We start from the raw sequence: 17,351 nt of genomic DNA, 5'->3' as shown, positions 1-17,351 counted from the left end.
TGGAATATAATGAACAACATAAACTGATGAACAAAAATAGATCCAGAGACAGAAACATCGATCAAAACATCAAACCTCAGGGAAGGTAGGGGAGGGTGGGGTAAGGGGAAGAGATCAACCAAAGGACTTATAAGCCTAATCAATGGACACAGACAACAGGGGGGTGGGGGCATGAATGGGAGGTGAGGGGTAATGGGGGAATAAGGACACATATGTAATACCTTAATCAATAAAGAAATTAAAAAAAAATAACTCTTATTGCCCTTTGGAAAAAAAAGTTTAATACTATTTTATTATTCCAATGAACATTCTGCTTATCTTTTAAACAAACAATAATCTTTCCAATTTCAGAATATAAAAACCTAAAGTACAGAGGCTTGGTTATGTATTTACTTATTTTATGTGCAATACCAATAGGTAAATAGCTCTTCTTAATAATGCCAAATGACTGCTACTTGTAATGTACATAGCCAAAAGCCCTACATTGTTAAAATTAATGTATATAATACTCATCTGACTATTCATAAAAAATTAAAATAATTAAGTTGTTACTTGTAATTTATATATATATATATATATATATAAAAGGCTAATATGCTAAGTGTCCCTCCCTCCGTCCGACTGGTCACTATGATGCGCATTGACCACCAGGGGGCAGACACTCAACACAGGAGCTGCTGAGCTGCAGTGACTTGGCAGCAGCGCTTCTCGGGTGACACACCCTGAAACCAGAGAGGAGGGAACCCGATTCCTCGCAGGGCTGTGCGATTCCACCTTTGACTGTGGGTTACATTGTTGCTGGGGCACTGTTGGCCCTGAATCTGGTTTACTGCACACTTGCATTTGCATTCCACACCCTGTATGATAGCAACTTCACAGAGTCCCTCTCACACTTCGGGACCCCTCAGGGGATGTTGAGCCCATTTTGGCCTGATCCCCACAGGCCAGGCTGAGGAACCCCACCTGCTGGAGGGACCCCACTCACTCCGCAGACCCCTTTTGAGCCCCAGTGCCACCCCAGGTGGGGCCGCCGGGAAGGGACCTCGGGAAGTTGGCTCCAGCGCATGTCTGGCCCGTCTCGCCCAGTCGCACCCTGCTGGCCACCTTCTAATTAATTTCCTTTCAATGTGCACAAATCTGTGCACCAGATCACTAGTATTCATAATAATGATCATCATATATATGCTTATTAAACAATAAGAAATCTGTTATTGTTAATGTAAAGTATTCAGCCAGGTAATATAATTATGTAAAACTTTTAACAATACACCAGCATTAAAAGTTATCTTCCTTTCTTGTCTCTGTTTATTGCATATTTTCCCAGATTCCCCAAAGTAAAAGTGCATACCTGTTTCTACAGGTCTTGTATTCTACTTTAAGTATTGGTTTACAAGATTCAGATTTTCTTCCTTCTCTTTGACTTTTTCCTAAAGAAAGAAAAAGAATTTTATTAAATCTGATTTAAATTCTACTAGTCCATGAGAATTAAAAAGTTTGACTAAAGGAATATAAAGAAAATAATAATGTAATGTGTTTTTCCCAATAGGATAAACACGTCTATGAGCCTAACATTTTTGTTGAATTTGTAAACAATTTATTGAATCCTAATACTTGACTGCTATATAGTCAATAAAGTTATATGTAAACTTAACAAATTTATATTGTTTTACATTCTACATGTATAAGTATAGTCTTAAGTAAGGTTATTTTAATTATTTAAGTTCCCTTTTTTTTAAATCCTCAATCGAGGATATGATTTTATTGATTTTAGAGAGAAAGGAAGGGAGAGGGAGAGAGACAAGAAAGAGAGAGAGAGAGAGAGAGAGAGGAAACATTGATGTGAAAGTGAAACACTGATTGGTCACCTGCTACACATGCCTTGACCTGAGATGAAATCTGCAACCCAGGTATGTGCCCTAACTGGGAATTGAACCTGTGACCTTTTGGTGTATCAGAGAACAATCCAACCAACTGAGCCACACCAGCCAGAGCTAATTATTTAAGTTTCAAGATAAAATAAGCAATCTTTAAGTTGAAAGCACACATATATATTTATGCACAAAATGAAATGTATTATTATGAAGATCCATTTTATCTATAATGCAAGCAAACCCCATTCATATGCATAAAAACATGCTATTCAAAGTTTACAGACTATCAATATCATTAAATTTTCATTAACTTCATTTAAAGGAAAGTTCATTAGATGATAAACACAGTATGTTTCATGATTTTAAAAAGTAAATTTAATGATGTATGCTATTTGCATACAACAAAAATAGTGATTTCTTGTAGGGGAAAGATTATGTTGTTTAGATTTTATAAGATTTTGAAGAATCAGGAAGTATGGAATGGAAACAAAGCTACTTCTGCATTTATTTATTTTTAATATATTTTTATTGATTTCAGAGAGAAAAGGAGAGGGAGAGAGAGAGAGCTAGAAACAATAATGATGAGAGAGAATCATTGACTGGCTACCTCCTGCTGGGGAAGTACAACCCAGGTATGTGCCTTTGACCAGAATCAAACTCAGGACCCTTCAGTCCACAGGCCAACGCTCTATCCACTGAGCCAAACCAGCTAGGACTACTTCTGCTTAACTACTTACCTTTCTATTTATGTTTTTTTTTTTTTATATTCTGTCTCATTTTAATAAAATTTACATTTTTAGATGATTTATACATTTTTTATTTTAAGTACCCTTATTTATTCTTGTATTGCCACAGTTGTTTACAGACACAGATACCTATTATAAGTAGATGTTTACATGCATATATGTTTAAGTTTTCAGGATAGCTTTAGAATGGCACAGCCAAATCCAAATAGGATGTCAAGATAGTTATATTTAATATGTTTAAAGGGTAGGGTATTAGCATAAAACATGCTGTATCTGCTCCATGGCATTTTTTCTAAAATTGCTTTTTCTTTTACCCTATGTCAATAAGGAGGCAACTAATAATAAAATATTGGTCATAATCATTCTCATTTTAAAAAAAGATTATATATAAAAAGTAATTGCTGACATAATATGTAAATTGTGATGCCTTACAAAGAGACAACTCTGGCTCAAGACTCACACTGAACAGTGGTCTTAGGGGGTGAGGAACATCTAGTTAGTGGTTACTGGTTTGGGTCATGAGTGGAATAAGAGAATTGAAGGAAGCAAGAGCCAGGAAAGAGACCCATCCTTTACACAGTGATGTCTTTTTTAGCCAGTGCTTCTCTAACAATCACCAAGCCGTTAATTAACCACAACAGTATATTTTACAGTTGTTTATACATCTGGAAGCAATTACTATTTTTCAACCAATACATATCAGTATTATGCACCAATTTTAATAGAAAAGATACCCAATTAATTAATGTTTTACTTCAATTTCCAACTCCAAAGTTATTTTTTGGGTGAAGGATTTCTGCTATAATTATATTTGTTGCCTGTCAGTAATTGAAGTAGCTTAAATGTCATATTGTATAAAACACCATAATAAAAAATTGTGTTTATTGATACTCCTTATGCTCAGAGTAAACAAAGAAATAACTGACTATCTAGAAGCTTAAATTTTACTAAATTAATCAAGACAAATATAAAAATGACAATATGAGGTACCATAGACAAATCACGTGTCTAACTCATAGGTAAAAAGAAGAATTATAATAGGGATTAGAAAATACTTCAAACTGAATATTAACAAAAATTACATATTATTAACGAAATTACATATAAAATTTATAGGATACAGTTGAAGTAGTACTTAGAGAAAATTTTTTATTTTAGAAAGTAAAAATAGCTGAACCAGAAGGAAACAAACTGAATCCAAAGAATATAGATAGATATGACAATGGAGGCCTCTATTGTTGAAATCACTGACACTGGCTTCACTATGTTACAATGAGGCTGCAGGAATTTAATTTTATGTACATGTTATGAGAGATACAGATGCTAATGTTTCCAACAACTTGTGAACAGAACTTCATTTCTTTTAAAAACAGAATTATAGAAAAACCCAAACTGATAAAATAAATATAGATATGGTAAAATATATGAAAGTATCAGTTACCCAGTCAAGCCAAAAAGAACTTGTATCAAAGCTGACTGGTGAGAATGTAAGTAAATAGAAAATGTATGAATAAGCCATATTACACATTTGCAAATAAAAGTTAAAATGGTGGGGAGAGTTGATGGGAAGGAGAACCTATCATAGAAACAAATAATTAAACCTGAGTAGATGTATAGCAAATACGTATCCAAAGTTTCCATAACAGCAATCTTTTTATTTTAATTTTTATTGATTTCAGAGAGAAAATGAGAGGGCAAAAGAGATAGAAACATCAATGATGAGAGAATCATTGATTGGCTGCATCCTGCATGCCCCCTACTGGGGATCGAGCCCATAACCCAGGCATGTGCCCTTGACCGGAATCGAACCTTCAGTCCACAGGCTGACTGACACTCTATCCACTGAGCCAAACCAGCCCAGGCACAGCAATCTTTAAATAAAGCATCTCACGTAAGTGTCTAAATTTAAAGTAATCTCTAAGTAAAGCACTTCAGATTAAATGTATTAATCATCTGCAGATGGAACATGCAGCTGTGGTACAAAACATGGCAGACTAACACAAGATGAAATAATTCCATATTGTGATTTATAAGTCACCCTTTATTTTAAAAAATCACTGTTTTCTATATGCTACACTTTATAAATGCTCAGAAACTGTAAAATAGAATGTGTTCGGTTAAATGGTAGGTTTTGACCTCTCTATTCTAAGAAACAACCAACACTTTGAGGTAAACAGAATTCTGATCACCAATATTCTTGAAAATAATATGGTCATCTGAATCAAAGATAGGTGGACATGCCCAACATAAATGCTAAGTACTCTTTTCAATGAGAAAGATAAAATAAATACAACCTATAATAATACCACAGTCCTCATAATTTAGTGGAACCAAATGGCAGAAATGGAAATAAATGTAATAACTAGAAAACAACAGATAGGAATTAGGTCTGAAAGTCAGATCTAGGTAATGCCATTCTCTTTAACACTTAAAAACTGGCCAAATATCCTTTGTTATCTCCTCTGTTTCAGATATATCAACCATCCATTATCCAATTTTTGATTGGAAAGGTCTATATAAATATCACTAAGTAGGAAAGTGGATAGACAGGAAGTTTGGAGCATAATGTGGGTGTCTGAATGAGGTATAAAAGAGGTATTTAGAATCAGAAGCTATGTCCTATTGCTTCTTTCTACCAAACACATTGATACCACCTCTTTAAATCAAAGCACTATAATTCTATAGTTTATTCCTTTTGAAAGCATACATCTTACCATGTGGAATTGTGATCTGGAAAGGACGGCTTGGGTTTTTCAGGTTCCATAAAGTCAAGCTACCATCTGAATGGCTGCACATGAACTGTCTGCCCTCATGATGCCAATCAATTGAATGAATAGCCTAATTGAATAACAATTAAATAAGTAGAGTGAGAGAAAGTTGATATTATATCATTCTATATTTCAAAGAAAAATTATTGACATAAAATTATTATAGCAATAACACTTAAGAAACATATATAATTTTTCTGACCCAGATTATACTATCTTTGATTCATCCCTTTATGGGCTTATAAAAGGGTACAAAAACTCATCTCCTGAGATAAATAAAAGTAAATTTTCTAACATCATTAGATCCCACAACTTGTTTTATCAATTCTACATCCTCCCTGTATCCTATAATGTTTCTTTGAAAATTTGTTTACATAGAAGTAAAAGAAAGGTTACCTGAAGATGATTTCTGGTAAGGTAGTGGGCTAGCTCCACTTAAACTAGCTAATTTAAAAAACAATTTACATAAGAGCTACCATCTCTTATGATGAGTCAGACCAATGGGAAGTACTTTATGTACATTATTTCATTTAATCCTATAAAACAAGTATTTTTTCAAATTTACACATGGGAAAATAGGCCTAGAGAGATTGAGGTACTTGCTCAGGTCACACAACTCAAAGCTCAGGTCTATCTAACTAAAAAACCCATATTCAATCATTGTAGTACCATATTGCCTCTAACATAAAAAATTTAAATTGATTTAAAGAATTAATTTTTTTATTTACAGATTCACTCTGTAGTTATGAAAGAAAATTAAGAAGTATTACTTCATTTTCCCAAATTTATTCCCAGTGGGGTAGCACAGTCTCTTGCATAAAGTAGGTGCTCTAGTAGACATAAAAGCTAAACAGATATATACAACAGGATCCTTTCCTTAAGGGGACTTAGAGAACAGTGAGCTAGGAAAGACTGACATAAATGAACTTCCAAATAGTAAGTATTATTAGAGTTACAGATAACTGACTGCTAGAGTAATCATTAGACACATCATAAAGGAAACAGGATATAAGCTGTACTTGAAAAGATTAGATTTGATTAAGTGGAAAAGATAACATGAAACTGTGGACTTGGGGTTTTTTCTCACCCTGCTCTTCATTACTAGGCAGAGAAGGGAAATGTCACTTCTTGCCACCTCTACATGTTAACTTGGATGAGCCTCTGTTAAAGTTCTCTCAGACTGCTTTTCTACATATGGTGTGGGCAGAGAAATTGTCCTCAGGCCCATCCCTTCTTCCTATCCCAGTCAATTTCTACCTCCTGGAGAAGACATATCAAAATAATAGCTACAACACAAAACCAAAACAAGTACTATAAAAGAAGTATACATATTGTACAGAAGAGTAGACATGTAAAAACAACTTGTTATTAGAGAGGAGGATGTCAAAGAGTGCATTATTGAAGAGGTGGCATTTGACCTGACTTAATGAATAAATATTCAATTTGTAATTATTTGTTTATACCCTACCCTTTTCTTAAAAAGGACTTTAAAGCTCTACTAAAATACAACTAATTCAAAAAGAATTTAAAAATGTAGAACACAGAAACGAGGTTCCACTGTATGTCTTAAAATTATAATCTTGTTAGTAAAAGACACTAGAAAGGTAAGAAACCAAAGGAAATGATACATATATCATATAAATCAATATTTAAAATGATTTCTAGGTAGAAAGTAGGTAGAATGCAGTAGTCCACTGACTTACTTAAACATAGTTAATCCTTATTTAAACATTTCATTGTAAATACTTTTGCTTTTTAAGGTTAGAAACATTCCTTCTACACTGTTCAAGGCCATAAGAAAACTATCTGATTCAGCATTTTCCTCTGGATTTCCTTTTTAGCTGCTCTACTCTTTCCAACTGGCTAAATTCCCAGATGGTATTTAGACTCTTATCTAGCTGCTTAGTCTTGAGAGAGGGAACAATCTCCATCCTTACCTTTACATTCTGTGTATTTAACATAAGGAAAATCTTTCTTTCCTTATGATTTAAGATGCCCCAAAAGTTTATCATAAAGAGTATATTTGTATAACATCACTTGCTGTAGTATTTTTCACTAAGCATGCCCACATTACTGTAAATCTTTGGCTATCTTTAAGTATCAAAACTTAAAAACTGTTAAGAGGAATTGAAGGGAGCACAGAAAGGAAGTGTTATAAATGTTTTTAAAATTTATTTTTATATTTATATCAGTGTTATCTTACATTCTTCTGTGCTCTTTCCCTATAAGCATGGGAGAAACCAGACAGCAATTGTTGACCTGTATATTCCTCCTATCTCTCCCTACTCTACCATCTTAAAATTTTAATTGAAAGCACAGATGTTAACCTTTATTTTCACAGCTATAAGAGGTAATTCCCCTTTCTTTCTCACCTTTGCCTCCAGCTTCACTGTCTTCACATTAGCCTTTCCTGATGATGGAAATAATTAATGGCCTAGAGTCAATCTCTGAACATATGAAGTATCAAGTCAGAGACTATTCCTTTATAATTCCTTTATTAATTGCTTTCTTTAAATGAAACACTAATCAGCCTCAACTACATACAATAAAACTTCAAGATCTTACTGACTCTTATTATTAGGCATTATTATGTAAAATCTCTATTCTAAGGCAGCAAGTATTAGAAGATAAGACTATTCAATTTAACAACTTAAATTTGATGACACATAAAAATAATTTTCTGTGTGAATAGTGTCTTTAGAGACCGTAAGGATAATGAGTTAAGACAAAAGACACAGCCTAAAGAAAGGAAAAAAACTTTAGATGAAGGTGGCTATACAGTACAGGTAATAGGCACTAAAGTATATAAGATGCCATAAAGGGCCCCAAAATATGGGCAGTCAAGGCAGAATTCCCACTCAGAAAAACAACCCAGAGTTGGAACTTGTGCAAATAAGGAAATGTGAGGCATTGAATCAGAATCAGTCAGTGTCCCAATGATAACAATACTGGAAAATACATAGCTTAAAAGCAAAAAACAGACACAAAGTCATAACACTGTTTCAAATATTTCAGGAGAAATCACTTACCTCATCATAATAAAGTCTCAGTTCTGCTCTTTTAGATTTCAAGTCCCAGAATACCACAGTACCATTTTCATAACCTATTAGCAGCTGGGAAACATTAGAACAATCATTTTGTAATGCTAACATTAATTTTAACTTATTCCAAATAAAATTTAATGTTAATACATGAAAATGAAATCATACTATATAATACAACTTTATTTAGAATACCAATTTTTCCATATTCTGAATATAGACTTCCTATGTTTTAAAAAACTGGCAAATATGCTATTTAAATATAAACATTTACCAATTATATCTGCCTCATTCCAAAAAGAAATTGAGGAAATATGTAAAAATACATGACACAACAAAAAAATAGATAAAGAAATTGAAGCAAAAGAAAAAAGGGCTAGAAAAAATAAAGATGAAATAAAGGATGAAATGAAGTAAGTTTAATAAATTATGTATAATGCCATTCAGTCCTATGCACTTGAAAATGTGGCCACAAATTTGGCATCTAGTTTCTCTATATCAAGTTCTTTTTTCTTTGATTTATAATAGCATTTTAAACTCAGATTTATGAACACTTAGAAGTTCACAAAGGTATTTTAGAGAATCAAATCATTAAAAGTGGTTAATATGTTTATAAATCAATAAATAAGACAATTAAAATACATGTTCTTCATTTTAAAATAAAAGAATCTGAGAACAGATGATTATAAGATCATATTCAAGTTTCAATTAGTCCTAGCCATGCTGATTTTTGCTATGATTCTGAGTGCTTATGTTTCATTAAATTTAATCTATCCTTGGTTGAAAAAACAGGAAGGATAAAAATAGGCCAGTGTTGAAATAATAATATAGCCCATGGATTTGCCTTAAGATAACTTTATAGAAATCTATTAATAATATTTCTCTGATGAGAATTGTTATACAGTATGATGTTTCAATATTAAAAAAAAAACACACACACAAAAAACCCAGTGGTAAAACAGAAAATATAGTGCTGGTTATAAGCTACTCCAACATAGCATCCTGAGACTTGATCACTTACACAAAAAATAACAAACCAGCTAGTAGTTTTAACAGGAAATAAATAAAATTTCATATATCAGGTCAGGAAAGCAATGTATGCTAATTTTTTGAAGCTATAACATATTCATATTTTGTTTTTAAAGCATACAATAAATTTTAAAATTGATTTGACAAAACAATTGAGCTTTTTTACAAACTAAAGGGCATAATGACACATTTGTAATACCTTAATCAATAAAAAATATAATAAAAAAGTATAAATTTAAGGAATATTTCCTAAAATAAAAACTTTTTAATATATTTTAATATTTTATTTATTTTTTACAGAGAGGAAGGGAGAGGGACAGAGAGTTAGAAACATCGACAAGAAACATCGATCAGCTGCCTCCTGCACACCCCCCCACTGGGGATGTGCCCGCAACCAAGGTATATGCCCTTGACCTGAATTGAACCTAGGACCCTTCAGTCCGCAGGCCAACGCTCTATCCACTGAGCCAAACCGGTCAGGGCCCTAAAATAAAATTTATATAAAATCATACATATTGTACTAAGATGTGTTTCAACTTCAAATAAATTCTGTTTATATACCAGAGAAAATGATGGACAATAAAACCAATTCCTATGTAGTATATGAGAAAAATTCCTATAGAGTATATGGAAATAAGATTTGTACATCTAAAAGTTTGAAAAATCTGACTTAAGTGAAAAAATCATATATAATAAAAGCCTAATATGCTAAGTGTCTGATCGACCAGTAGGCCGTTCAACCAAAGTATAATATGCTAATGATATGCTAAGGCCACTCAACCACTTGCTATGATGTGCACTGACCACCAGGGGGCAGACAGTCAACCAGTAGGTTAGCTTGCTGCTGGGGTCTGGCCGATCGGGACTGAGCAAGATGGGCTGGACACACCTTAGAGCCCTCCCGCGGTCCCTCCCCGGCTGGCCAACCTCCTGTGTCCCTCCCAGCCCCGATCATGCACCAGTGGGGTCCCTCGGCCTGGTCTGTGCCCTCTCACAATCCGGGACCCCTCGGAGGATGTCAGAGAGCTGGTTTCGGCCTGACAGTGGACAACTGGTCACTACGATGCGCACTGACCACCAGGGGGTAGACACTCAACGCAGGAGCTGTCCCCTGGTGGTCAATGCACTCCCACAGGGGAAGCGCCGCTCAGCCAGAAGCCGAGCTCATGGCTGGCAAGCGCAGTGGCAGGAACCTCTCCCGCCTCCACAGCAGCGCTAAGGATGTCCAACTGCCTGACTACGAGAGGGTGCAGGCCAGGCGGAGGGACCCCCCCTCCGCCCCAGTGCACAAATTTCGTGCACTGGGCCTCTAGTGAGTAATATAACCTTTCATAATCTGAACCCAAAGATTTAATAAAATAGTATTCTAAAATGCTAATACCTTTTTTCAAAGTAAGTATCTGAAAATGGAGGTTGTAAAACATTATTAGCAATAGCTTCAGTAAAAATTACAAAATATAAAATATTGAACCTCAAAATGTCATAAATTGAGACAATTATACAATATTATAATACAGGAAATGTAAAAAACACATTAGAATCATTTAGAGAACTGAGATAGAGAAAAGCAGCCCCTGACATCCAGGAGATATCAGACAAGGTCATTCTGTGACCATGATGGATCAAGACAAAAACAAGATCACTCTGCAACATGTGTGACCATACCAAAACATAAAACTATAGAGTATTACATATATTTATATGTTCTATAATTATATATATATATATATATATAATTTAAAAATATACCTCCCATAATAGAATGTAAGTACCATAAAGGCACAGAAGTGGGGTGACTTCTTCACTACTACATCATCAGAACCTGGAACACTATTTGAGGAAAATAGATTATCTGATAAATGTATATTAATTATTAAACACCAGCCCTGACCAGTGTGACTCAAGTGTGTACAGAATCAGCCCACTCACTGAAGGGTCATGGGTTCGATTCCTGGTCAAGGACACATACCTGAGTTGCAGGTTGGATCACTGGCCCCAGTCCAGGTGAATGCGAGAGATAACTAATTAACGTGTCTCTCTCACATTGATGTTTCTCTCTCCTCCTCCTCCTCCTCCCTCCTCCCTTCCTTCCACTCTCTGAAAAGCAATGGACCCTGCCTGGTGTGGCTCACTGGCTGAGTGTCTACCTATGAACTAGGAGGTCATGGTTTAATTCCCAGTCAGGACACATGCCCAGATTTCGGGCTCGATCCCCAGTAGGGGGCGTGAAGGGGGCAGCCCATCAATGATTCCCTCTCATCATTGAGGTTTCGATATCTCTCTCCTTTCCCTCTCCCTTCTTCTCTGAAATCAATAAAAAAAAATGTATTTTAAAAAGCAATGGAAAAAATATCCTCAAGTGAGGATTTTGAAAAACACATACAAAAAACACATACCGAAGTATCAAAATAATTAAAAGTCACTGACAAAAATATTTTGGAAACTAAAAAATATACTCCTAAATAATTAATGGTAAAAAAAGAAATCATTATGAAATTAAATACAAATGCCTCATATTGAAAATTATGGGACACAGGTAAATATTTGTCAACAGAGAAATGTATAATTCGTTTTATAAATATATATAAAGAGACAATTTTAATTGTTTACTGATATAATCATCTGAATTTAGAAAAAAACAAATTTCAGGAAATAGAAGAAAAAATGAGTCCTTTTAACAAGAGCAAAGAATACCTTTCACTTATTCAAATACACTTCTATATCTTCAGGAAGTTGGAAAGTCTTCCATGCATAGATTTTCTTGTTAATTTTATAGCTAAGTATTTTGAATTTTTGGTTGCTGTTTTATATGAGATCATCTCTTAATTGTCTCTTCTTAAGAGGGTACTGTTTCTATGGTTGGATTTTAGATACCCTCTAAATTCTTTCACTGTTTGTATTCATTTTAAGTTGATTTTCACAGGAATTCCAGGTATATTACCATATAACCTAAAATAGGGACTATTTTATTTCTTCCTTTCTAATTTTTATTCCTTTTTTCGTATGTATCTAACCACATTACAAAAAAATCCATTAAAAATAGTGGAGAGGAAGAGAAAGCATCCTTGCTTTCTTCCTGACTTTAGTGCCAATGCCTCTAGTGTTTCCCCCATTAAATGAGATCTTGGATTCTATATATTTAACATATACATACATATATACATAAGGAAGTGTGCATTAATTCATTTTTATACTTTTGTCAGGAATCGTATATAATAAAAGCCTAATACGCTAAATGTCCGGTCATATGGTCATCCATTCAACCAATCAAAGCATAATATGCTAATGATATGCTAAGGCCACTCAACTGCTTGCTATGATGTGCACTGACCACCAGGGGACAGACGCTCAATGCACAGGATTGGGCTCCCTCCTGTCTGGACTGGGCTTGCAGGGATCCGGCCAAAACCAGCTATCCAACATCCCCCGAGGGGTCCCAGATTGCAAGAGGGCACAGGCCAGGCCGAGGGACCCCACCGGTGCATGAATCCATGCACCGGGCCTCTAGTATTTTAGTAAATATATTTATTGAAGTACAAAGAAAAGTACACAAGTTATAGATGTGTCTTTAATGAATTACGATGAAGTGAACATACTCAAGAAAATACTACCAAGTCAAGAAACACAATGGAAAAACCAGAAATAGAAGAAAAACAATGCAAGACACTCAGAAGCCTATTTCACATCCTTACCCAGTCAATATCCTCATCCTCTTTCTCTAAAGGTAACTACTATCCCCACAATTTATTCATTTTAGAGGTAATGTAAATGTTGTTATGAACACTTATAAATGCCTTTTGGTGAACACATATATGCATTTCTGTCAGATATATACTTATCCATATTTATTCATGGGGTAAGAGTATGTTTAACTTTAATTAATAGTGCCAAGCAGTTTTCCAAATTAATTATACCAGTTTTCATTTCCAAAAACTGCGTATGAGAGCTCCAATTCCTTCTCACCTTCTTCAACAACTAATATTGTCAATAGCTGCACCATGTTAAATAAAAGATGTATATAGTCAGCATATATTATCATTTCTTATTACAAGAGGAAAACATTAACTCACCATTAAGGAGGATATTTTCATACTTTTGAGTAAACAAGTGAAGTTCATATTAATTACTTTTCTTTTCCTAATGTTACAAGAGAATTTTATTTATCGTGAAGGGAAGTTAAATTAAATCAAATGCTTCTTTTTATTGTAATACATTTTCTCCTTATTTCAGTTAATATGGATATGATATTGACTATGAAAAGTTAAAAAACCTTTTTGTTTCTGAGATGAACACAAATTGGTTGTGTTCTTTGTACTTTTTTTCTTCAATTCTTGATCAGCTTGCCAGTGATGCATCAATTTTATTAGTATTTTCACAAAATCAATTTTTGATGTTACTAATGTACTACATTTTTTTCTATTTATTTTAATATCTGTTCTCATATTTTGTATTAGTCAGAGTTCTCCAGAGAAATAGAACCTGTAGGATGTATATACAGAAAGAGATTATTACAAGGAACTAGCTCACATGATTATTGAGGCTGACAAGTCCCAAGATCTGCAGGGTGAGCTGGCAAACTGGTGACTCAGAAAGCCAGCGGTATAGTTCCATCTGAGTCTGAAGAACCAGAACTGATGGTGTAATTCCAACCTGAAGGCCAGCAGGCTTGAGATCCAGGAAGAGCTGATGTTTCAGATCAAGTATGAAGGCAGGAAAAAAGCTGATGTCCGAGTTGGAAAGCAATAAGGCAGGAGGAATTCTCTTCCCATAGAGCAGTGGTCGGCAAACCGCAGCTCGCAAGCCACATGCGGCTCTTTGGCCCCTTGAGTGTGGCTCTTCTACAAAATACCATGTGCGATTGAAACTTTGTGGCCCATGCGCAGAAGTCGGTTTTCGGCCTGGGCGAGTCTATTTTGAAGAAATGGTTCTAACACTGAGCCACACTCAAGGGGCCAAAGAGCCGCATGTGGCTTGTGAGCCTCGGTTTGCCGACCACTGCCATAGAGGAAGGTCAGCTGTCTTGTTTTATTCAGGCAACTGATAGGAGGAGGCCCACCCACATTCGGGAGGCCATGTGTTTTACTGGACTATTGATTTAAATGTTAATCTCATTCAAAAACACCATCACAGAAATATCGAGAATAATATTTGACCAAATCTCTGGTTATCCCATGACTCAATTGTGTTAACACATAAAATTAACCATCACATCTTTATTATTATCTTTTACTTTCTTTGAATTTAATTCACTTTATTTCAAACTTTACACTCAGATCATTGATTTTCAGCTTTTCTTCACTTTTTAACAAATTCAATAAAAATATATAAAATTTCCTCTAAGCACAGCTTTAGCTACTGTCCACAAGTTTTTCTATATCACACTTCTAGTATAATTAAAAATATATTCTAATTTCAATACTGATTTCTTTGACATATAAGTTATTCAGAAGTATAGTGCTTAATTACTAAGCAGTTAGGAGGTTTCCTATTTATATTTGATAATCTTGCTAAATTATCCTGTTGTTAACACAATATATTGTGCATTATTTTAATCTTCTGAAATTTATTGAAACATGTTTTATGGGTCAACAAATGTACAACTTCAGTAAATATTCCAGGTACACTTAGAAAATAATGTGTAGTCTGCAGATATTGGGTATAATATACTACACACATCAATTAGGTTGAATTAGTTAATGATGTTCAAATTTTCTTTGTCCTCACTAACTATTGTTATTATTATTTTGGTTATTCTTTCAGTGACTCAGAGAGGTGTATTAAAATCTTCAACTACATTTTTGAATTTGGGTATTTTTCATTTTAGTTCTATTAAATTTGCTTTATATTTTTTTAGTTCTGTCAAATTACACACACCCACTAAGGAATCACGGAAAACAAAAACATGGTTCAGTTATGCATCTTCCAGTTAACATGGTACCATGCAAAGCAAGTACTGCCTATACAATATGAAGCTGTATTATTAGACATATACAAATTGAGCGTTATTACTTCTCCTGTTGAATTTTACAAAATCTTCCCTTTAGAAAAAGTTCTTGCTTTTAGGTCTCGTTTTATGAACTATAAAAATGTTTGTGTCCTCTTAAAAATCATATCTTGAAATCTTAACTCTAAAGGTGATGGATTAGGAAGTGGGGCCTTTGGGAGGTTATTAGGTCATGAAAGTGGGACCTTTATAAATGGGATTAGTGGTCTTATAAAAAAGACTCAACAGCTCTCTTGTCTTCTTTACCATGTAAGGACACAGTGAGAAGATGGCCATCTAGAAACCAGGCCCTCAACAGATACCAGGTCTACTGGTGCCTTGATATTGGACTTTCCAGCCTCTAAAACTATGAGAAATAAATGTTTGTTGTTTAAGCCATCCTGTCTATTGTATTTTTTGTTATAACACCTGAATTAAGACATTTACTTTGTCTGTATTAGTATAGCTAGTTTTCTTTGCTTAGGGTTTCTATGCTATCTTTTCCGATCCTTTTACATGAAATGTTTCTATATCCTTAAGTTTAAAGTGTGTCTCTTGTAACAGTATGTTTTGACACATCTGCAAATTACTGTCCTTTAGCCAATTTAATGTTTACATTTAAAATAATTACTGACATACTTTAGAACAAATCTACCTGTTTTATGTTTGTGCCATCTGTTTAGTGTTACTATTTCTTTTCCTTTCTAAGTACTTATTATTGCAGTGTCCTACTCCATTAACTTATCCATTAGAAATATATTTTTATTTTTCTAGTGTTACCACAATACAAAATGTTTCCATGACTCATCAAACTTTATATAAATTAGTATTTGTACTACTTTCTGGAAGTTATAAAGACCTTAGAACTTGAATTCATTTGATTTCACACCAACTTTTGACCTATTTTTAACTTGTTTTTACACTCCCAGAATTCATTACTATTATTTGTATCAAACAGCCCTTGTTTGTTGTTCTTTACTCTTCTTCTCTGTTCTTTTAAAATGGATCAATTTTATTTTCTTAGAGGACTCATTTAGTTTTTTCACTAGAGTACATTTTCTATTAATGAATTCTTGCAAATTATGTTAAGTTGCAATAATATCATCATATGTTTTTAATAATTCTTTGGTAGAGTATAGAATTCTGTGTAAGCAGTTGCTTTTTTTCCCCCCAGAACCTTGACATTATCACTCAATTGTCCTCATTTCCAATTTTTCTGTTGAGATCTCTGCTGTTAGTCTTACTGCCTTTTTGTTTTTCTATACTGTGACTGCTCTTAAGACTTTTCTCTTTGTCTTTGATATGCATATGTGAACTTCACATTTTGGTAAGCTTGCTTTATGTCTATAGTACATCTTAGATTTCAATATCTGTCATTAGTTTTAGAAACTTATCATTCATTCACTCTTCATATATTTCTGCTATCACATTATGTCTGTTCTTCTGTGACTCTAATTACACATATATTACACATTTTTATTATGTCCCAAATGCTCTTCATCCTTTTATCTCATCATGCTTTAGATATTTTCTTCTATCTTCCAGATCACTAATTCTCTCTTCATCTATTTGTAATCCGTTATTTTATTCTCTATTTTTCACTTCTCTGATGAAACCTTTGTCATTTTTAGTTTATCAAACATTTCAATCAACGTATTTTAATTTTAAGTTACAGTGAATGCCATGAACTGTGCTAGAGATGTTAGACATTAAATAATAGCAAGAAATATCTTTATTTAAGAATGAGGAAAATAAATGCAAGAATAACACTGTAATACTCACTTTCCCTTCATCTCTTGGGCTATCACTTAAATGTACAACTGGACCTGGATGAGTCTTTGTGGATCTGTTAAATCAATTTAAAATAGTAATTAAAAAATAAACATTAAAATACCATACTGTTAGAAACTGAA

General features: G+C 33.9%; 1 protein-coding gene across 1 annotated transcript in view; it reads right to left on the bottom strand.

Moving 5' to 3' along the window:
* STXBP5L (syntaxin binding protein 5L) overlaps positions 1-17,351 on the bottom strand; it is a 228,629-nt gene that overhangs the window by 144,643 nt on the left and 66,635 nt on the right. Inside the window, 4 exon segments of the mRNA XM_080656813.1 lie at positions 1,349-1,427; positions 5,332-5,455; positions 8,415-8,498; positions 17,221-17,284. Coding sequence (XP_080512939.1) covers positions 1,349-1,427; positions 5,332-5,455; positions 8,415-8,498; positions 17,221-17,284 — 351 coding nt within the window.

The sequence above is a fragment of the Plecotus auritus genome (assembly GCF_963455305.1).
Source record: "Plecotus auritus genome assembly, chromosome: 2".
NCBI lineage: Eukaryota > Metazoa > Chordata > Mammalia > Chiroptera > Vespertilionidae > Plecotus > Plecotus auritus.
The sequence above is the reverse complement of the archived record's forward strand: the minus strand, read 5'-3'. Positions and strand labels throughout refer to the sequence as shown.